Source organism: Struthio camelus, chromosome 12 (genome assembly GCF_040807025.1).
Source record: "Struthio camelus isolate bStrCam1 chromosome 12, bStrCam1.hap1, whole genome shotgun sequence".
Lineage (NCBI taxonomy): Eukaryota > Metazoa > Chordata > Aves > Struthioniformes > Struthionidae > Struthio > Struthio camelus.
Genome location: NC_090953.1, coordinates 5,668,748 through 5,691,146, shown reverse-complemented (window position 1 = coordinate 5,691,146; position 22,399 = coordinate 5,668,748). Strand labels below are relative to the sequence as shown.

The 22,399-nt window shown below is 42.2% G+C and overlaps 1 protein-coding gene and 1 long non-coding RNA gene across 2 annotated transcripts in view; one reads left to right on the top strand and one right to left on the bottom strand.

Annotated features, from left to right (window-relative positions):
- LOC138068945 (uncharacterized) overlaps positions 1 to 22,399 on the bottom strand; it is a 203,734-nt gene that overhangs the window by 36,682 nt on the left and 144,653 nt on the right. The gene's annotated exons all lie outside the window — the stretch shown is intronic.
- Positions 8,497 to 17,564, top strand: ARRDC4 (arrestin domain containing 4). Its single transcript, XM_068958619.1, has 8 exons — positions 8,497 to 8,896; positions 9,794 to 9,860; positions 10,146 to 10,293; positions 12,220 to 12,322; positions 13,050 to 13,306; positions 13,873 to 14,035; positions 14,548 to 14,702; positions 14,847 to 17,564. The coding sequence occupies exons 1-8, from the start codon at positions 8,560 to 8,562 to the stop codon at positions 14,901 to 14,903; spliced, it is 1,287 nt and encodes a 428-aa protein (XP_068814720.1). The 5' UTR covers positions 8,497 to 8,559; the 3' UTR covers positions 14,904 to 17,564.

Here is a 22,399-nt window from a genome sequence, read left to right as displayed (position 1 = left end):
AATAGCGGCTATCAGGAAAAAGCTTTGATCTGTGCAGATATTTAAGCAGAACAAAATGCAGGCTTTGCCTATGCCATTTTTATAATCATGGATGCACAGGAGAAGTTAATGCCTATATAACTTTTAGCATTGCAGGCAGCAGAAGTGAGATTTTTCTTTTCTCTTTTTTAGATTCTGAACATTTGTGACCAACTTCTGAATGGTAATTCAAGAGGAAAAAAATGGAAGAATTTACCACCTCAAAGATGTAATAAGAAGCAAATTCCCAGTACAAAAGTCCTATAACTGACTTGGGCTTGCCATTATCATTGAAAATAATCTTCCGGTGTGTTATAATGACAAGAGGATGTGTAATGTTATTCTGAAACAAGAAAAGACTGTGCACATTCATTGATCCAAAGAATTCTAATTCACCCCACAGAAGAAGATAAGAATCACTACAGCAGGCAGTTAAAAGTCCATCTAGCCCTGTATCCAACACTGCTTAATACTTCATATTTCAGAAGAAAGTGTCCAAATAGCAGCCCCATTGTGAGCACTAAATGTTCTAAAATGAACAGTATTAACAGTGAGTGTGTTCTTATCTCCCATGCTTCCCAAAGCTGGCCAACCATTCTGGGTTTCCACAACAATATGTACTGTAGCAAGTGAGTTTCATGTGTGTTATCTCTTTCCTTTATGCTTACATATCTGCGCATGTATGTAAAAATGCATATACATGTATGCTTACAACACATACGTACACACACACACACACACACACGCAGCATTTGAAATGACCCCAAAGTCCTAATCTTTTCTTATATTTAAGAATAATTCAGGCTTTTTCTCTTAAAAGGAAGTACAGACTTAACCAGTTATTGTCAGCCAAGCTTCTTCATTTCTGTTTTAAACGCAGCTCAGACTGGTTACCCAGAAATTCCTTCAAGAAAAGGTTAAATATTTTTAAATGTGGTTAACCCATTAACGGTTTTATAACGCCACCTGGGAAAGGGAAAGCAGAATGTGCAGAATACGCTGAACACCAGGCTTGGGAAAATTGGCCTCGTATGAGGCATAAGATACTCAACTTCTTCAGCTTATCAAAAAAGGACCGGAAGAGTGATCACTCTTGACAGATATGTAGAAAAAAATCACTAGTGTGAATGATTTGACCTCATATGAAGTGGTAATATAAAGATTTACTATTTAGAAACTAATGTTAATAATTTCTACCTCAAATTAAAAGATAATTTCCTTTCAGCAAGATGAATAAAAACTGGAGGTGAATAAGGAGGAAAGCGTTGCCATGTCTTGGCACCTTTAGAGCAAGATTCAATACCTTCCTAGGATGTGCGCTCTGATCGAGTTTTTGTGAGAGTCTGCCTGTATGCACATGAAGGGGGAGGCAGATGTGGCTCAAATCATCCTCTTCCCCCTAGGGCCTAGGAAATGAATTAAGAGAGATTCCGATCCACTTCCACAATGTGCCATGCTCATAAAAGGTGCAGCTCTACACTAAGACAATAATTATAATCAGATTTCATGCCCTGCAGCATCAGCTGGCTACCTGTAAGGTAAGAGGATTTTTCCTCTAGATTTGTCAGTCAGCTTCCAGCAGCAGGCGTGTTCTACCTTCCTCCAAAGCACTGGAGACAGGAGCTCGATGTCCTCTGTTGTGACACCAAGAATGTGCTTGATTGATTGACTGGATCATATGAGTGGCTTACAAGTCCAGGATTATTCTCATCACCACATTTTAGGGGAAAGGTTGTTAAGGAGCTAGTTGTTTTCGAGCACGTTTGCTTTTCTACCTTCTTCTGCCGTTCAGGGTTGGTTCTCCTGATAGGATCATGTGGGGAGACCTCAGTTCCACAAACCTGACCAGTGAGGGCCATCAGGTATTGATCGTCCCTTGCTTTCCTCTGTTCCCCTCCTGAGGTAGACACTAATTATATGATGACTGAAATACTTAGGCTTAGGCTTAACTGAGGCCTTTAAGCATGAGATACAGCATTTAGGGAAAACTTAATAGCCTGTGATACTGGGTAAGCTTCGCTAGATGGACTTAACTTTGGTCATAGTATCTATGAAACTCCAAACACTCCCTCAGTGTTACAAGAGAAGGGGGTCCAAGTCATGGAGTATCTTCTGCTACTTAGGAGGCTTAGGAGTTAAGTGTGTCTGAATGCATTTGTACAACATTATCATTTCCCTAACATTTAACAGTCTGACATCAAGCATAAACACCTCATGAAATGTGCATCTATTTAAAGACATAATTACACTATGTCTATATTGCAAATCATGCTATAATAGCTGTAGGAGCCAAATAATGGTGCTATAAGTTAAAGCTTGTATTCCCATTAGCAGAGGGTGATTGTGATCCCAGGCTGCTCCTGTCCTACAGGTCACTCATGCTGTTTCAGGCTGCTGACTCCACTTTCCATCCATTGTAGCTCTTATTCTACATTCCCTTTTGGCATAAAGCATGCCATTATCTCAACTTTCTGCTGAAGCAATATCTTTACTAAGCCTGGGCAACAACAGCAGCAATTAGAGACTGTGTTCTGAAAATGCTGTTGCACATGACCATTTCTACAGCTTTGTTAATCGCTGCATTGCTGGACCATGTTGAGAGCCATATGCAGCCCCAACTGAGATTTCCTCAGCTAGATACTGTCCAGCAAATAGGGCATTTGGAACTGTCTTTATTAAGATACTGGAGATGCCATCTGCGTTTTCTTAGAGATACAAACCCACGTCATTGCTTAGGGTGAATTGGTAAGGCTCAAAAGTCACCACAACGCACACAATCTTGTTTACAGGAATGCTCCAACAAAAGACGAGTTCAAATCCAGACTTGCACTTCCCTTTAGTGTGCAGTTTTCTGGTAGGAGATTTGTGTTCACCTCAAGTTCAAACTTTTTCCATCTAAGTGAAGAAAAGGGCACTTTACAAAGCCATTAAAACCCTCAAATTACAGTCATAGAAGGAACTAGCTAAAGCAGCACATAACTAAGAAGCCAAATGAGTTTGTTGATTCTCTTTTCCCTTTCTGGCTATTAATTTATTTGAGTTTGAACACCAAACCATGAGCCACACATGAATAATGCAGCTACTGTTTCAGAGTTGGTTGAACAAGAGAGATCGGTATCTTCCTTCTTTGTCAAGTATTTACAGGAATATTTCTGACCGCCTTACTTTAAAAGGAAGGGTCACTGAGATGCAGAGGGGTACATTTTACAATTGCAGGAAGCTCTTCCTCCAGAGGAGCACTTCCAGAAGGCTACTCTAATTCTGCTGGCACCACTAACCCCTATAAATCTTTGTCCTCAGGGGACACCAGGATCAAGGGATGTTCAAACCACCTCCGTTTTTTTCCTCTAGTCATGCTCCTTGCAAAGCGTGTAGTGGCTGTAAACACTCAAAGCACCCTCAAGCAGTCTTAATGCCCAACTGAGTTCCAGATTTAGACCACTTTTACATCAGGGGACTAGCCATAACAGATCCTGCAATCTGATTCACTATGTCAACATTTTACCAAACCACAGGCCACTCAAGTGTTTTCCTTTCCAGTACATAAGACAGCACGATGGTCTCTCATGTGCTGGACTACAATCCCAGCGCACTGGGCTAGGTACTAGCGTGGGAACCCTTGTGCTGTGCGGCAGCAGGGGAGTTGTAGCCACTTCCCGAGATTCTTCACTTGGAGGTGAGGGGGAAGGCTCTGAAACTGCGCTGCCCCTGAAAAAGGGCAGAATCCCTCCCAGGTAGCATCGCAGATCTTTCCTCTACCCCCTGCCTCTCGGCCCAGGGATCAGACGCACCTCTCCCACTCCGCAGAAGATAAGCATAGGATAGGAGGCAGCTGTATGAACCAAGCACTCAGTGCATGAGTCCTGATAGGTATTCAGTCACCAATTTAATGCAATATCTACTCTGCCCCAGGCCAGATTTCCCGCACAGGCAACACTACTGTCATTTGCGATTTTCCATTTCCAGACAAAAGCTTGTATTAATATTGGTCTTCTGGCTTTTAAGACTCTTGTGCTTTGTCTGAAGGGCTTTGTGAATAAACATCTGTCAAGATAAAATGTGTACCTTTAGATTCCTGGGCCAGTATCTCAGTATTTGCCTTTCTAAATGTACTACGTATAGCATGATACTTAAAAATATGCTCACTGGTGTTAATACATCGGCAGTGGTCACACATCAAACTGGCTGGGCACCGTGTTTGCAGCAGCATTTGGAAAAGCATCACTGGCTCCTTGCAATCTCCCATGTGTAAATGTCACTTAATTGTCTAAGAAAAATCTGGCTGACCTTTCAATTACCAGTGATAGAATAAAAGCAATAAAAGACTGTACGTGACAGCAAGTGACACCTATATCCATTCGTCTCCTTCTTGTGCTGATTGGGAGAGCCACAGAAAATTCAGACTCCATTGCAGGGCTGCATTTTTGGCATAGTGCTCAGAAAGAAACTCACTGGTAAAAGGCCAGGAACTAGGGAAGGAAAGGAATTGTCTCTCATCCTTCCCCGTCCGGTCTCCATAAACAAGACAGAACGAGGACTTTTGCATATCGGGGGGGGGGGGGGGGGAAGCTCTATATTCTAAGGGCTTTGTGGGACTTAACAAAGTGCTTTTGGGGGAAAGCATTACTCTCTCACCCAAGTCCTTTCTAGTGTCTGCCAGACCCACTAGGGATGGGTGACTGCAGATAAAGGTATAGGTATACGGGCAAATCCTCCCTCCCATGCAGAGAGAGGGTCAACATGAGGTTTACACACTGTTCTGTCTTGTGAGGCCTTCATTCAAGTAGTGCATATCTCTTGGCTTTTCCACTGAACTCAATCACTGTGTAGTTGCTGATCTTTTCTATATTATGTCGTTGCTGCTTGGTAAGAAAGATACTTAACCGGATGTTACAGCACAGCAACTTCAAATATGAAATCCAAAGTTCCTAAATTAGCCATTAGCAGCTCTTACAACTCCTCTCAAAGTTCTCCTCCAGGGCAGAGGTAACAGTTCAGTCTCTGAACTGGCACGCTATTGATTGATCAAGAAGGCTTGCTTGGCAACCTCCTAATGCTCATACACAACTCATGACGAAGAGCTCCGTCCCTTAGTTTCCTTCTTGGAGAAAGACGACAGCAAGCGTTTCAATTCTTTCCCAATCACAAGTTGGATCCCTGACAAACAGGGACCTTCGTGGTAGCGGTCACTGTTGCTAAGACACTGTATCTTCCACCAAAGAGGTTATTTATACACTAGGGGTCCTTCTGCATGTGGCAAATCGGAAACTGTGTGATACTTTCAAGAACTCTTCTGACACGTTCAAGCCCTGATAGCCTATTTTCAGTAGATATGAGCACTGAAATGAGATGAAGATAATTATGACATCTAGAAGATTAAGCTGCTGGATCCCTCTAAATTCAGTGATCTGATCACAACAGTAATTTCCAAATTAAGCAGTAACAGCTAGGATCTTCTTACCGCAGCTGATAATATGTTCTTACAGTTCCTTCACCTTCAGAATAAGTCTGTGACTATTGCTAGAAATAATCACAGCTTTGAGGATACTTTAAAGTAAGATCTTCGGGTATTCTTTACTGTTACAGGCTAACTTGTGCATTAATTAGCTTGTTCAGACAGCTGTTCCTTACATAGTCCTAAATAAAGTGGCAAAACGGGTGACAAGAAAATATAAGACTGTGTTAATATATCGCTTGCTCTTCCACACATACACCCACACTTAAACAGTCACACAAATAAACCTACACTCAGCGTGTTCATCACTCGTTCCTTCGTTTTGGCTTATCAGGAACTAAAATAGCGATGTTGTGGTTTCCATCACTCATATTACAACTTCACTGTGTTGTTCACCTAAAATGTCTCATGCACAAGCAAGTATTCCCAAGAAGGGTAGTTGAGAAAAGACCCAGTCACCTCATGATAATTTCAACAAGCAAGTTCTAGTCCTCGAATCCTTCTGGAAAAAAATGTATTAAAGAGCAAACATCTAGAACAAGTAACATCTAACTGTAACTGAGCTTTCCTATTGACACTGTGTCCTCCGTGGACTAACTGTTCCAGTTATTCAAGGCTCTTAACTAATTCTGTATAATGTTCTGTTTCATATGCAATTGGCTATGTATAGTCATTTGCCTATCCAGCTCGTTTGAACTTGCAAAGAAGAAACGGGAGACAAAGTTTAAATGGTTGCATAATATCCATAGGAGAATTAATTCTTTTTTCACAGGTTCTAATTCATACAGGAATAAAATAGAGTTCATTTTGCTCTTATATGCATCAGACTTTCAAAATCAGTTGCAAAAAACTGCGTACACATATTGTGCCTAAGTTAATTTAGCAAATATTCGGTACCCAAGTGTGTTCAGTTTGCTGGCTACAAAACGAACCTGATATTTGCTAATGCAAAGAAATGGATATAAAGAATGGTTTTATATGACATTAGACATTCAAGCTGTATTACTTTAATTTAACTAAAAACAACAAAGATAGTAAGACCTTATATACCACAGTTCCCAAGTATGATGGAACATTTGCAGTTTCCGTAAATGTACTCAGGATTCTTCTTCTCTCTTCACCCAGAAAACAACACTATAAACACGACTGCCTAGCATCACATATTCTTCTGCTTGCCATATAGTTACCCAAATGGGGCTGATTCCACGAAAATTGGGAATCCGATTGAAATGCACTTTTTTTACTTGAAAAAAACACATTTCTCAAATAACCTGTTCGTTTAAAATGTGTTTTTTTAACTATTTCAGAAAGCACAAAGGGATATGAGTATCCAACAATTTTTTTAAATATCCAACCAACCATCACAGCATTATTTTATTCACTTACATATTTCTCCAGTATGAGAAGGGAACCTGTGGGCAAGGGTCCAAATAATCCCTATTAATTCCTCTCATCTGTACTCACATTACTTTTCCTCACATTGTTATTGATTAACACTGAGATTCATTAACACATACCCAACAAAAGGTATTCGAAAGGCTGACTTGGCTCTCAACAAGGAAGAGTTCTTCATCACTAAGGTAATTTTGAAGATGAGCCTAAGTTTCATGGGACAGAGACAAAGGCATGTCATGGACTCTGAGAAACCCTGACATTATCACATCAGTTATTTAAAAGACAAGGCCAAAAACCAAGTAATCAACTGAGTCAGCTGGGGATTCGGCTGACATGGAGCCACCAGGCTGGTATTTGCCAGTGCACTGGAGGGAGAGAGGAAGGCAGGAAGAAACTGCTGTTGAGAGACCTCAAGTACGCATGTGACTCAGGCTAGGAAGTGACTCCTTCGTTAGCAGTGGAAGCGCAGGCTGGTCATTAAGCATACACGCCTTCCGGAAGAGGCACTGATACAGACTCGCGCGATCATACAGTATGACTTCCTGGTATAGCTTTAGCCACTGTTCAGCATACAAAAGGCATTTCATTCCGTAACATAGATACATTTGTCGCTTTTCAAATAGATGCTGTGGTTTCTCCCGGGCTCATACTTTTACAAATCGGAAATAACGACAAACCTTGCTTTTATGTCAGTGGATAAATCTTTCAAGTATTGCATCTTTCCAAAATTTTTGTAGGAAAGGGCTTGTTTTACAGGGGTCAGGCATAACAGCGCGCTACTCTGAAGAGCTGTTTAGCTACGTGAATCTGTTTAGCTACCTAATTACAAAATTTGTGGAGACAAGCTTTTGAACTACGGCGTTTCTCTGTTCGCAAAGCGTAGAAAAACGCAGCGCGGGTGCAGTCAGGCTACTGGGTAACCCAGAGCGGCTCATTCACAAGACGAAATCCACCTTTATGCCGCTTCGCTGGCACCAACCCAAGGGAAGGGTGAACACAGGCAACACGGTCTTCCTGAAGCAACCCAGCGGCACAGCCGGGGCAAAGCTGCGGCGTTGGCCCTGCCCCGCTCGATGCCCTCAGCGAGCCCTGACAGCGATGAAGGCCTGCTGAGGGCCAGAGGCCTCGCCGCGGGGCTCGCTGCCGGGGTGGTGGCCGCACCACGGTGGCAGGGCCGTGAGGAGGATGAGGACCACCACCACCACCACCACTAGACTTGGTGGCCCTAGGGCTGCCCAGGGCACGGGAGGTGGCAGCCCACCGCCATGTCACTGCCCCGCCTCTGCCGCCATCTCCCTGCCCCCACCCCTCCAGGCGGGCCCCGCCCATTCGCCCCCTGTTTACCCACAAGCTGTGCACGTGGTGGCACCGCCTCGCCATTGGCGAGCTGGCCGGGCAGCTGCAGCCGCCCTGCCAATCGGGGCGCTGTCCACGAGCAGCCGCCCCCACCGGATTGGCTCGGCCGCCCTGATCACGCAGCGTGACGCACGGCCGGGCGTGCTCTGGCCGACGACCCAATCAGCAGGGCGCACAGGGGGAACCCGCGGCAAATAGCAGCGCGAGGAGCTCAGAGCGGGCCAATGAGGAGCGGGGCGGGGCGGGACTTTCCCCTGCGGGACCTGGTGGAGACGGCTGGGTTTTAAAGCAACCGTCGACAGCGCCGGCCGCCGGCTTCCCCGGGAGCGGGGGTGATGGCGGCGGCGGCGGCCGGGCCGGGCCTGGGCGCCGGCGGGAAGGTGAAGACGCTGGCCCTGGTGCTGGAGGACGAGGCCCGGCGCGGCAGCGGTTACTGCAGCGGCGACACGGTGTCGGGCCAGGTGCTGCTGGAGCTGGCGGGCGCGCTGCCGCTGCGCGGGCTGCGCCTGGAGGCGGCCGGCCGGGCCCGCGTCGCCTGGAGCGAGGGCTCGGGCGCCGTGGGCACGGCGGGGGCCTTCGGGGCGGCGGCGGTGCCGGGCGCGGGGCCGCGGCGCGAAGCCGAGGTGCGCTACCTGGACGTCCGGCAGAGCCTGCTGCGCTGCCCGCCCACAGGTGAGGGCGCTGCCGGGGCCGGCGGCGAGCGGCGCGGGGGAAGGCCGAGGGTGGCGCGGCGGGGGAGGGACGGCTCGGTGCCGAGACCCGCGCTACCCGGGGAAGCGCCGAGGAGGGGCCGGGCTGCGGCTCGGGCGCCCGACAGCGGTGGCCGGGCTCGGTCAGGCGTCAGCCGCCGCCCGGCGGGGGCCGCCCCGCAGCGTGCGGGCACCGGCGAGGGGTTCCGGGAGCGGCTGGCCCCGTTCCGGGAGGGCTGCAGGAAAGCAGAGCTGCTTGGCATTTCTAGCCTTAAACCGCCGCTCTTGTCGCTGAAACACTGCAGCGCTATGGCAGGACGTCAGAAGTGAAGGGGAACGCCGCTTTGTTGCGCAAGAGGCGTGAAACGGTTCTCGAGTGTCGGTGCAGCAAAAGTAAACTTGGGCCTGTAAAAATTACTTTACAGCGGGCCCTGTGAATGTATTGCGATAAATTGTCGATGCTGGTAATAAAGAGAGCATTATGAAATACAGCGTTACATGGCAGCGTTTTAGTGCAGGAGTTAAGTCTGTTATTTGCAAAAAATAATTAATTAATTGCTGCCCTGTTAAAACAGGAAAGACACTTATTTTACTCTTTCCAGAAGCCATTTTGCAGTAGGAGTTGGCCAGAATCCTGAACTGAAGCTTAGGTCTCCATGTTTCCTTGGTTTTGTTTTTTTTTTTTTTTTTTCTCCATTGAAATCACACCACAGAATAAATAAAGTGTGGGCTCCAATCCAGAACCCACTGGGATCAATAAAAACTTTCCTCCTAGTCCCTTGCATCTTGGTGAAATTACTCATAAATAATTTATAAAGCAGGAGCTTTGTTGTTCTATTTGTGGAATAAGTAAAACATACTATGTATTTTTGTCCTACAGGTGAAGAAAGCTTAATTCTTTTAGATGGAAGACATGAATTTCCCTTCAGCTTTCAGCTCCCACAAGAGTAAGTGAAGTGATGCAACCTGAAGGGGTTGTGTTGGCCACTGCTTGTTGTTGAAAACTAACTGAAGCAATGTAATTTGACTCATCATTTTTTAATACCAAACTGATTGGTAAGCTTTATACGTTTGAATCAACCACCCTCTAGACATGCCTTGTTTGCTTCAGTTTTCCTAAGGCCCTAAAAGTAGGAGCTCTAAACTGGTAAACACTTATATACACAGGAAGTGTTTGTGTTTGGAACTGAACTGTAAACTTACAGGAATGTTTTTATGACTGCTTGTTTCAGGCCTCTGGTGACCTCTTTTACTGGGAAGTATGGCAGTATTCAGTACTATGTGAAAGCAACTCTGGAAAGGCCTGCAGCACCTGATCAAAGCGTGCAGACAGAACTTCAGGTTATTAGCCACATCGATATCAACTCACCTGCTTTGTTGGTAAGAGGGTCCTCCCCTCGTACCCCCACCCCTTAAAGGCAGCTGCAGAAAACCTATTTCCAATAAGCATTCACATCCGACCATAACCATTTCCATGTTACTCTGGACTGTCATTTTCTGACTTCTGAAAGCATATAAGCTCCCTAAGCTTTTCTCTATAAATAGATGATCTTAGGGTGTGTGAATAGCAAACAGAGTGGCTTTTTTTAATACCATTGATTACATCCCTGCTGGCAGAGATGCTCTTGCCAAAAAGTTATGCAGGCTTGAAATACATTAATAAGGCTTAATAATAATAATGCACAAGCATAAAGAAGTTACTCTTACCAAAGCAACTACGTTCAGAGGGCTGCAGTGTCCTAAAGTCTTCAATAATAGTAGGTTGAGGAATGGTAATTACAGAAGAGTATTAATCATGCCCAGCCTGTCATTTATGCTCTGGCCATTATGTTATATATCCTTCCATTTTGCATGTCGTTTTCGAACATTAAGTGTGTGCATGCAGCTGCTTCAGAGTTCTTTTCAGTTATTGCCTTAAGACAGATTTGGCCACATTAAAGCTTCTGATAATCACTAGAAATACTGTAGAGTAATAAGAAAGATCAGGCATTAAGTAATGAGAAAATAGGCAAGATGGAAGCAAATGAGCTGAATTCTTTTATCGCAACCCATATTAAGAAAATAATACAAAATTATACCTTGCACTTTCATGATAGCAACTGGATCTAAATGGTTATTCATTTAAATATGAATGAGTAATTTCTGTTTTATTTAAAATCCTAGGATAATTTTAACTTTTCATCATAATATGAATGTAGCTAAGGGATGTTTTGAGCGCTCTTCCCCCATCACCACCCCTTTATATGCTTACATTTTATTCTCTCTTTCTAGAGCTAGAACTTGCAGAATTAATTTGGCAGTGACATCTGTGAGCAGAACATAGCCCTCTTATTCAACAACGGATGTTAGCAGTGTGAAGACAGCATGTCCAAGTGCTGCAAGGATAGTATTGAGTAGACCGTAGTTTATTGCGCAGGAAAGGGCTAAGGGGCAAAGAAAGCGCGCACTGCCTGTCTTAAATTACCAGGCTTCCTCCAAAACGGTGCAAAACTACACAAGTTTTAGACTTTGTAATTGCACTGACTTAAGACTTTGTAATTGCACTGACTGCTTCAAATCTCTATAGGTCTGCAGCAGTGCCCAGTGAATCATTTTAAGTAGCTTGGATCCTGGCTTGGAGTTTTAGTGAGGTTGGATTTTTGCACCCTTAACCCATGTACTTACATGTTGCAAGCTTATTCTAATTAAAATCTTATATAGACAAGTGTAAATATCATCTAATGTGACAGTCCTTCATGAATAACTAAGATTATTTTCATCACATGAGAGTAAATGTTTTTGGTCTTGTGTGGCTTGCAAGTTATGAAGATGCATCAGCTTAGCCCACTGTGTACCCGTTTGCCATTTTTATGATGGATGATAAAACTAAAAATAGTTTACCTGCTTATCTATTAGTTACTTGCAGAAGAAACTAATCTTGTGTCCCCCTGCATTGAGGAAGGTGGGTATAAATACTTAATATAGAGAGAGGGTCTGACAGAACATACTCCCTCTGCTAAAAAGTCACACCTGTAAAATCTGCTAAGTGAACCTGTTTGCACACAGATTAAGTTCAAATGGACATAGGTCTCTTTCAGATACCCGACCCATTTTAAGTGCAGACTGGGATTTTTAAACAGACATGTTTTCAAATAGCCAAACCCTGGTTCCACTTCACAGCAAGATAAAAATCCTGCTGCAGCACATAGTACAGTGGTTTAGGCCCAAGTGGATTGTAGGGCTAGATTTCAATGATGGATGCACGTAACATTAAATTGCAAGTGATTGATAGCTTCATGCCATAAAATGAAAAATATTCTTTTATAGACACCTGTTCTAAGAAGTCAGGAGAAGATGGTTGGCTGTTGGTTTTTCACCTCTGGGCCAGTGTCTCTGAGTGCCAAAATTGAGAGGAAGGGATACTGTAATGGTAAGAGTAGTTATCTTCACCCTTCAGAATGTGAATATTAGATACCTAATAAGGATTTTTGTGATCTCTGCAAAGCCAACATTTGATGGATGGAAAACAGTTGAAAGAATAGGTCCAGTTAGTGGACAGTAAAGTCAGATCTGTATGAATTTGCTTTTTAAAAAAAAAAAAAAAAAAAAGAAGAAGAATCCTCCCCCTCTGCCCTGCTGGGAACATAAACTGTTGAAAGGTAGTCCTGTTAATAGTCTTATGGAAAGACCACATACATTTGAGTGTACAGAACAAAAAAACGCTTTTAGATGGGACAAAATACGAAACGGGGGATATATCCATTTTTTTTATGTACTCAGTAGATTTACATTTGTGTAACAGTGAGCTTTAGCAGCTTCTTTGCGATCTTCGTAACATGAGCTACATTGAGGAAATAAAACATTCTGGAATTCAGTTAGTACTATATGAAAGGAAGACCACGTACTTTGAAAATAAAGCTTTTAAAGTTTGTTCATATTATGCTTAATGTTTCAAAATGAATCATTGTTTATACATAAAATGTAGTAGGTGGCTGTAATTCTGCCTGGATACCACTTTGCAAAGAAACTAGCTTGAAGAAACTAACAAGTATTGTTCTCATAACATTGCAGATATATGTGCTGCATAGCACGCTTTCATATTCCCAAAGGAAAGTTGGTAAATACTAATTATTCATTGGACTTTCTCTGTTTTTTAGGGGAAGCCATACCAATTTATGCAGAAATTGAGAATTGCTCTTCTCGTTTGATTGTTCCAAAAGCTGCCATTTTCCAAACACAAACTTATCTGGCCAGTGGGAAGACAAAGACTTTCCGTCAGATGGTTGCCAATGTGCGAGGAAACCATATTGCCTCTGGGAGTACAGATACCTGGAATGGGAAAACTCTGAAAATCCCACCTGTATCCCCTTCTATACTTGACTGCTGTATTATTCGAGTAGAATATTCATTAGCGGTAAGTACAGATGTTCATTAAAAATACTCATTCTCTTGAATACGACACTGAGTTGGGAACAGAAGAGTATTCTTTACTGAGCAGCTCTTAAATTCTGAAGTAGGGAACAAAAATGTTTCAGAATAAATATGATATATAGGTGGGAGACTGAAGAGCAAATTCTGAAACTGAAGGATGGGAATAATGGGGAACACGTAAAACATTCTTGAGGAAGAATAAGCTTGGTTTAGATCTGCAGAGGTTATTAGGGGAAAGTATTTTAAGCTGAATGGGCTCTTGTCATTCTTTTCAGAAACAGGAAGGCAGGACTGAAAGTCAACTCTGCAAATATTTCAGTCAATGCTTTTTAGTCACCTACAGATAAGGCATCAGAAAAGGAAATGGCTGAAAAATAATGAAAGCTGTCAGAGCATTAACTATACTTAGCTAGGATGAGAAATCCTCTAGTTTTTGAACAACTGCAGCATAGGAAGTATGGTACCTTCTAGCAGTAAAACTTGAATGGGGGTCTCATGATGTCTTTTTCTTTTTTCTTTTTTTTTTTTAATTTGGGGGTTGTCACATAGGTGTATGTCCATATCCCTGGTGCTAAGAAATTGATGATTGAAATGCCTCTGGTGATTGGCACAATTCCATGCATTGGATTTTCAAGCGGGAACTCCAGCATTACCAGCCAGTTTAGTATGGATATGAGTTGGCTGGCACTGACCATGCCAGAACACCCTGAAGGTAATACCTATTGAGCTTTTTATAATACAGCTTAGTACTGTTTATAACAAAAGGATAGTAGTGCCAGTTTAAGGACTAGATGAATAGAAGACAAAGGCCATTACAGTAGGACTCATGGGAAGTGAGGCACCTAACTCAAAATCCAAACTCCAACCCTCCTTACCTATCTGACTACTTTCAACTGATTCTGGTAGTGGGAATTCTGCTCTGGAGGTAGGCACCTTAAAGTCAGTCATTACTGAGCGTAGCTTGATAGAAGCCAGGTTTGCTGCTGGAGTAGCCCTAAAAGCATCTTGTTCCTGTAATGTGCCTGCAGAATCACCTAAGCTCACTAAACACACATAGCTTCAGATGTATGAAGCGCAATATATTCATCAATATTACAATTCAACAGTAGTCCTATAATGTTTAATATAAATGGTCTTCATAGTCTTGGATACTGTGATGCACGTATTGTCTATCTGTGAGTGAATAGTTTGAAACTTGACAGTAGTATCTTCTGTGTTTTTTAGCGCCACCAAATTATGCTGATGTAGTGTCTGAGGAAGAGTTCTCAAGACACATTCCTGCTTATCCACCACCAATCGACTGTGAGGAACGATTATGTTGTCCTGTGTTTGCTTACATACAAGAGTTCCGGTTTCAGCCTCCACCTCTTTATTCAGAGGTAAAAAAAAATAAACAAGTGTTTTGAAAAGCCACTGCTGAATTTTTAAGTGTTTTCTCTTGTCAGATAGCAAAAAAACCGCACATATAGAAATGCAAGAATTGGTAGTAATCATTGATTTTTTTTTTTTTCTTCCCTCTGTAGATTGATCCACATCCTACTGATGTAGAAGAAATTCAGCCAGTTTCATTCATGCTCTGAAGAGGATTTGTAATGAGCATTATTGTGATGAATGTCTTATCTTTCTGCTGCTTCAGCTGATAGTGCAGCTAAAAAGAAAACAGTTTTCTTTTTCAGAACTTAAGGTTTGCATACAAGAAAGGCCAAGGAAAATGGAGATGGAGGTATGAGCATGTTGGGTGATGGAAAAGAATCTGCTGGATTAATCTGCACAGAGGATATCACGGGAGCAGCTACGTTTGGGGTACAAGAGAAGTACCAGAAAACACTGAAGGTTTTTTAAAAAGTGGATGTACTGTATAAAGTACAAGGAAGAGATGTAAGGATATTTGGAAGAGAAAAGGACTTATACGTTGTAAGGAACACTGTGGAAGAATTCTAGTAATGATCCTGATACTGAGAACTTGGGTAGTAGAACAGAACGGAGGGTAAGAACACATGTCCAAAAGATTCCCCAGGTTTTTGGGGCTTCAGTTTTGCACTGTCTGCATCCAAGAAAGGAACGCTACTAAAATACAGAGTGACGTTTTCACTCCAGCTTAACTTTTTCGTTCGTGAGAACATGCCCTTCTAACATCTGTCAAGTGGTACTATTTCATCATTCATACTGAATATAAAGATACACGTGGATGACTAAATAGCTATTACGCAATATTATGAAGGCAACCATTTACTGAATGAAAGACACTATGTAAAGGAAAACTGAACTTTGATAAGAGCTTATGCACTATGCTTTCTTTAAAGGGATCTCTTAAGGGAATTTATTCTAGCCTCTTCTACAATGTAGTTCTTCTTCTGCATCTTAAGCCTATGGCTAGCATGATAAGCGGAAGCATGGCAAGGGAGAATCCTTTTGTCAACAGCAGATACACTTAGCAAAATGGACACTACTTATTTATTCAGAAGCCTTTATAAGCCTACCTCTGTTTTGGATATTTACTTACAGTCAGATCTGAGACCAAAAAAAAGTCTTGTAAACCTCCAGTATACTTCAGGGTTCTCAAAGGGACCCTAAACGGTTTCTGTGGTCAGTGAACAGGAGATCAGAGGCATAGGGAGAAGTGTAAAGATACCCAGAATAGACAGAGCTTATAACTGAAGTGACAGCAGGCATCGGGGAACGAAATCCTCTGGTAAGGGCACAATGCTTTTCATTACTCCTGCATTTTTGTTTATAGATCTATTGTCAGGAGCTGCACTGGTCATTTGCTATCTGTACTATTTTTTTTTTTCTTTTTTAGTGCATTTCCATGTTTGTTTTTTGCTGTCTAATTTTGTTTTGGTGCAATATTTTAATGTTTTTCTTCCTCAGGTCATTTAGAACAGTGAGAGTTTGTTGCTGCTAAGAATGAAGGCACAAGCATTTTACTTGGCCCTTTGCTGCCTTCATTTTAAAGTAGAATGTTTGCTTCCTGCCAAGCATCAGTCGGTATAAATAATCCACCCGGTGGCAACACCGTCAACACTTAAAGGAGCAGAAACATAGCATTCTCAGTATGCAAGTTTACAGTCAAGCCTTTAAATTATAGGGGATTTTGAACTGCTAGAACTATTCCATGTGTCTTACAGAAGTGTTTGGGGTTAAAACCAGGTGCTTCATGTGGTAAAACATTGTACTTTCTGCGAAAACTGCAAGAATAGTAATTGTTTCCTTCATTTCATAAATAACTGCAGTTTAAAAAAGCTTAAATGATTTTTATATGAAATCTATCTTCATTTAAGAAGCAGGGACTTTTCTACAGGCATATATAGATCTATATGTTTAGTCGTCTTTTAGTATGACTTCCTTATGTTGTTTGATTTCTAGCACTTCACCTCAGCTCACTTTTACATCAGTGTAAAAGGTATACTGATGGAGATTCACGTTTCCAAACTGTAGTTACTTTTTTCATTTGCAAGGTTTAAATTCTGTCTTCTGTAGCAAATGCAGCTTCAACCAAAACTTGAGTGCATGTGTTAAGGCATTCTAAAACTGAATATTTGTCTTAAGTCGCAAGATGTAGCTCTCATGCCTTTTTATTTAAGCGACTGTGTGCTCATTCAATCAATGCAGGATTTTTATTTACATCACCTTGAAAGGGAACAAACATATTTTCTTTAAACGGATATCATTATAGTTACTTGAAAAATAGCGTGGCTGCATATTAACTTGCATGTTAAGAATTCAAAATATTAGCTTAAAGAACATTAGGTGCTTTTTTTGACTGCAATTCCTGGTAGGTGATTTGCGCTACCTGGCTAGTTGATTGGTATAAACATGGTCAAGCAACCAAGAGCATGAAGGGTAAAGGTGCATCTTTTCTAAATCTTTTGGTTGTTTTTTTATTATTTGCAGGTAAACTGTGGCCTTAGATTGTTTGCTGCAAAAAAACAAACAACTAGAAAGTGTTTCTTAGGAAGCACACAGGGTCCTTCAAAGGAGGGATGAAAATAAGGTCAAATTCTGCTCTCTGACACTGGGCTTAGTGCAGAAATAGGTCCTTAAAATAATTACTGTTTGCACAATAATAAGTTCAATATGCAGGGGCTTTGTTTTATAACTTAACTGTGAAACAGTTTAAAAGAGACAAAAGAAAAAAACATGCTGTTGAAAACTTTAACATACAGGAACATGATTGTATTTTGTACTAATCTATGAGCCCTATGGGTTCTTCTTTGTTAATAAAAGTGTAAAACCTACAATGCTGGCCATCTTGTTCTCAGTTTCTGCAAGTCAAACAGCTGTAATGTCAAGAAATACCTATACTCCACCACCTTTGAAGCATGTACATAATACAGTTGTTCTCTGACCTAGAAAATTTGCCTTTGTCATCTCACTGCTTTCTTTCCATGAACTATCCACGCATGCTAACTAAGAGTTGGAACACACTTATCAAACACGGCCTGCTCTCATTTATGGCTACTATCATGTAATAATACAAGACTTAATCATGCCTTTCTTATCCATAATGACTAAAGTGGCAGGATGCATGATTTAACTGCCTTTCTGAAAGGACATCTCATGTATTAATTGTATGGGATATTCTTCTCTGTTTCTTTCAGACAAGATTATCTTTACTCTGCAAATAACTGATCTAAATAATACTACAGAGCTACCTTGATTTTTTTTGTAGTGTGGAACGAGAATACCAAATGAAAAAAGGAAGAGTAGCTCCTACCATGGAGAAAGGAGTGACAAACTGCATTGAATGGTATCTGTCATGTAGGTCACCTTAAGCCATAAATGAGAGGATGAAACATCTGCCGGGGTCCTGCTTCCAAGAACCTTACTTAGTTTGAGCATTAGTTTGGAAGAACGCAAACCTCACCATAGGAAAGCTAGGGGAAGACACAGTTCAATATCATCAGTTACTGGATGAAGCTGGTGCTAGGGCTTGCAGAGGTGGTCATGACTCATAGAAATCATTGAAAATGCAAAACCTCAAATTCTAGTCTTAGATTTTAAAAGGTCTCTTAATAGATGAGCCTAAAATGCCAGTTCACTGAGTTAACAGTAGCAATTCCATTTCATCCTCTGCTTATATTTGTAAGGGATTATTTCTCCTGATCTGTTTTAATTATCTAAGAAAATATGTTCAGGTGCCCAAGCAGGTAGTAAACAATGAGGTGCTCTCCTGCCCAGGGATGCAGAAGAGACTGCAGGCCTGAGTTGGTAGCTGTGATACTCTGATGTTTGAATTCAAATGTACAGTTCTCATACAGAGTAAGAGAGTCAGCTCCTGAACTGGGGCAGGTTCAGGCAGTTCAGACAAGACCACCTCAGACAAGAGTTGAATGTTTCTGAAAAAGTTTTTAAAAGTGGCTTCCAACTTTCTAAATAGAGTATTGCGTTATTTCACTACCTAGCTCTAACATTTAGAAGAGGACATCTAACTCATTTAGTAAAATCTGTACTATATACTTCACCTAAGAAGTGTTTAGAAGGCATAGTTTGCAGATAGAGTTTATTTGAAGGCATTAAATCACTCTACTACCCAAAGGAGGAAAAAAAGCACACGTGGAAATGCCTCCTTTATAGTAAAATTCTGCTGCTTTCAAGTCCTCTGCATAGGGGAATAAATGAGCACAGGGACAGCAATAGGCTTTCAGACAGCTGCATTTTCTAAAGCTGATTATATAATATGTTAATATCAATACAAATAGCACAGGCTGGTGTGCAAAGTAGATTCTCTGAAGAAATAATTACGTCTGTGATGAGCCTGGTCATTCAAATGTTAAAATTATACATATATAGAGCATAGAGTGGATGACAGTCTTGCTCCAAATTATGTAGTGTTCATAGTTTCTAAATAATTACTAATATGAGGTGATGCTATATAAAAGCTGTACTAGAACATCATTGCATTAGTAAGCATTTAAGATGACTATAATGATTTGTCATAAAGGTAAAACCCAAGTTACAGGTGAAACTGTTCAGCTTTACATGGAATGCAAAAGGCTAATTCAAGCGCTACTTCACTGGAATAGATGCTTATGCCAGCAACATGCTATCAGCCTTACTTACACAGGACAGGCTCTATCTGATTAAGTACAACTGTATTACTGATAAACCTCTGAGCACCCATCCCTTCAAAAGAAAAGAGGAAATCCTTCTTAGTTTTGGCTTACTTGCAGCCATCTGGTTGTCTGTAGGATGGGGAGAACAAGACATGCAAGGTGAAAGTGGGAGCAAGTGCTGGTGCTGATAGATGCCTACAAAGAGATTTCCTCAGATAACCTGAAGCATGCAGAATAGCCCCAAATATTTTTTATATAAATATATATCTGCTGTGTCATTTGATGGCAGATTTTATTATTATTTGTGCTTTCAAATAATAAGTAACTACAGTCAGATTAAGGGCTGGATACCTAAATACCATGTTAGGCAGAATTTTTAAGGACTTACTTAACACTCAGCAAATGTGGTGGCCTAATAAAAAAAACATCACCCAAACATCAGCCCAGCCCTTCTGCTTTGCTTCTAACTATGGCCGCTCTCACAGCCTTGGAGGGACAGCCTTCCCCTCCCCAGCAGAACTGCTTACTGATACTTTGCCTGCAGTGCAAGACTCAACTGGAAGTCTCTGCAGAGCAGAGATGGGCAGACAGATGGGCAGAGCAGCAAAAAAGGATGTTTTACTATTTTTAAATAGTAGAACAGAGTTAAAAACGGGAAGAGGAGTAGTCACCAGTGTGGAGGTTGAGGGGTGGGAGCTGGACAAATGGGAAAGTTGTGTAAGTAGGGAGGAGAGGACCTCTCAGTGTGAGTTAGAGGACCCGGATGCAGCAGAGTGCACTCCTCAGGGAGGGGATTTAACTTGAACACCAAAAACAACCAATCATCCTTGACTCCTGGATTTTTACTGGCAGAACTTGGTATCAGACGTGGTGACACACAACATGTGCAAGCAGGAAGCAACTACGTAGGCTAAACCTGGCCAAATATTTTTGAATACGAAAAGCTCTGCATTATCTTACAGTGCCTTGAAGCATCATCAGTCTCCCAATAAACCAGATACTGAGCACAGAGAGAGGCTGCTTGCCACTGACGTTCACGGATAACACCAGAAGGTGATTGTATTAGTATGTCAGCACCCAGTTGCACAATATTTACCCCTGCACGCACAAAAGCTTTTTGAAAAGCAAGGAGAGGGATTGCCTATCTTGCATAGGTATAATAGCAAGTTTTTACAAATCAGCTTTAGTGGATCAAACAGTAATCACAACCTGATCTAGTGTCTTACGTATCTTCCAGTCAGGAGTTGTAGTGAATGTGTGTGGTGACCATTGGTACCTCAGTACAGGGAATACCAGCGCTCACTATCTTAAATCAAACAACAAACGTTAAGAGTCGAAGGTGGGAATTCAAGAATGGTCAGTAGGGTAATATTTTGATTGCAAGGTCTTCAGCTGTGTTGTTGCACACCCAGAAAGATCCTGACACCCTCCTCAGTTCATATATATGGCAGTCCTATTTGATACCATGTCCAGAATCTGGTTGTGTTTGTCACAATGACTCCAGCATGAGAAGAAAGCGAGACTCGTTGCTGAACTAATTAGATTAATCAATGCATAAAAGAGCACGTGAGGGACAAAAAGTTGAATTTTCATTTAAGTAATTTAAGCCCTGAGGTGCTTTTATTGTATGTCTTAATGTGATGTGACCAATGCACTAGCCTAAACAGACGAGAAAGATACTAAAATGGAAAATATTCTGCTGTCTTGAGTGTAAAACAAAAGTAGAAAGGGTCAAGCACCAGTCGATCTGACAGATTCTCATACTGCAGTGTCCTGGAGGAAGTGATAAGGATCTGAGAGGGTTTAGTATCTATGCAAACATGTCAAGTTTTGTGCGCTGTCTGCAAGACTGGTAATGCTTCCCCCCACAGTGGCATTTGGATGCCAGCACATCTCTCCCCCACTCCGAGATCTAGAGCAGGTTGGCTGGATCCGTTATCTGTAATCCAGCGATTAGATCTGCTTAGCATACGGGTTCAAGTTCAGAAGGAAAAGCCCTGACTCAAAAGGGTCTCCCGGGCCACAGCAGTCCCAGTCTCACCTCAGAGCTCAAAGCAGCCACGTTGTCCTCTGCCCGGGACTTGACCTTACATGCGAGCACCAGAGACCCTGCTCTGAAGATCCCATGTAGGAGTTTGGCACGTTAGGGGCAAAGAATTTGAGAGTCCGTTTAACACGAGGTGTTAGGCAGAAAAGCCCCCAGAAAGGGCAGTTTTGCAGGCTTTTTCTCATGTGATCCCACCTGCCCTCACTGGCATAGGCCTTTACACTCGTCCAAACAACCTAACATTTCATTTCCAACCCTGACATGAAGATTAACCCTGCCAATTAATTCCTTAATCTTTCGCTGCTGACAAGGCTCGCAGTTGCCATGTGGATGCTTGTCCACTGGGGTTAAAGCAGGGCCATTCAGTTTCATTAACGTTGCATCCAGGATACTGGGTAGCTGATATTCAGACATATTCCAGCTGTATAAAACAGAGCTGTAGCTCACACTTCACCAACGCACCAGACAGCGTTTCATGGATACCTTGAAAAGGGCACAGATTATCTCAATGGTTATGGCAGCATTTGATACATAAAGGAAATACATTAACCAATATTGAGTCATCTGGCCATCACACAGCAGTACAGTTGCGGAACGTGGTTCTCGGTCATGTCCACAATGCGCATGATAGCACTGCAAGTTCAGTAGGATTCAAAGCTTTCTTTTAAGACAATGGTAAGAAACAAACTCCTTTACAGTCAGATACTGCTGTAACAGCAGCAGCCTCCAGTTCCAGCACAGGCAAATGCTGCTCTATCAGAAGACACATCCAAGCAAATACCTGCCTGAGAAGAGGTTTCTCTATTACAGATTTGTGTGCTTGTGAAAGAGAGACAAAGAAAGGAGAGAAATGAGACAGCAGGGAGAGTAGCCCTGGGGAGAGCAGCCTCGGGGAGAGCCAGCAGTAGGTCTGCAGCCTGGAGAAGACTGGAGGGGAAAGGTTCTGGGGCAAGGCACTGAGCATGAAAGGGTT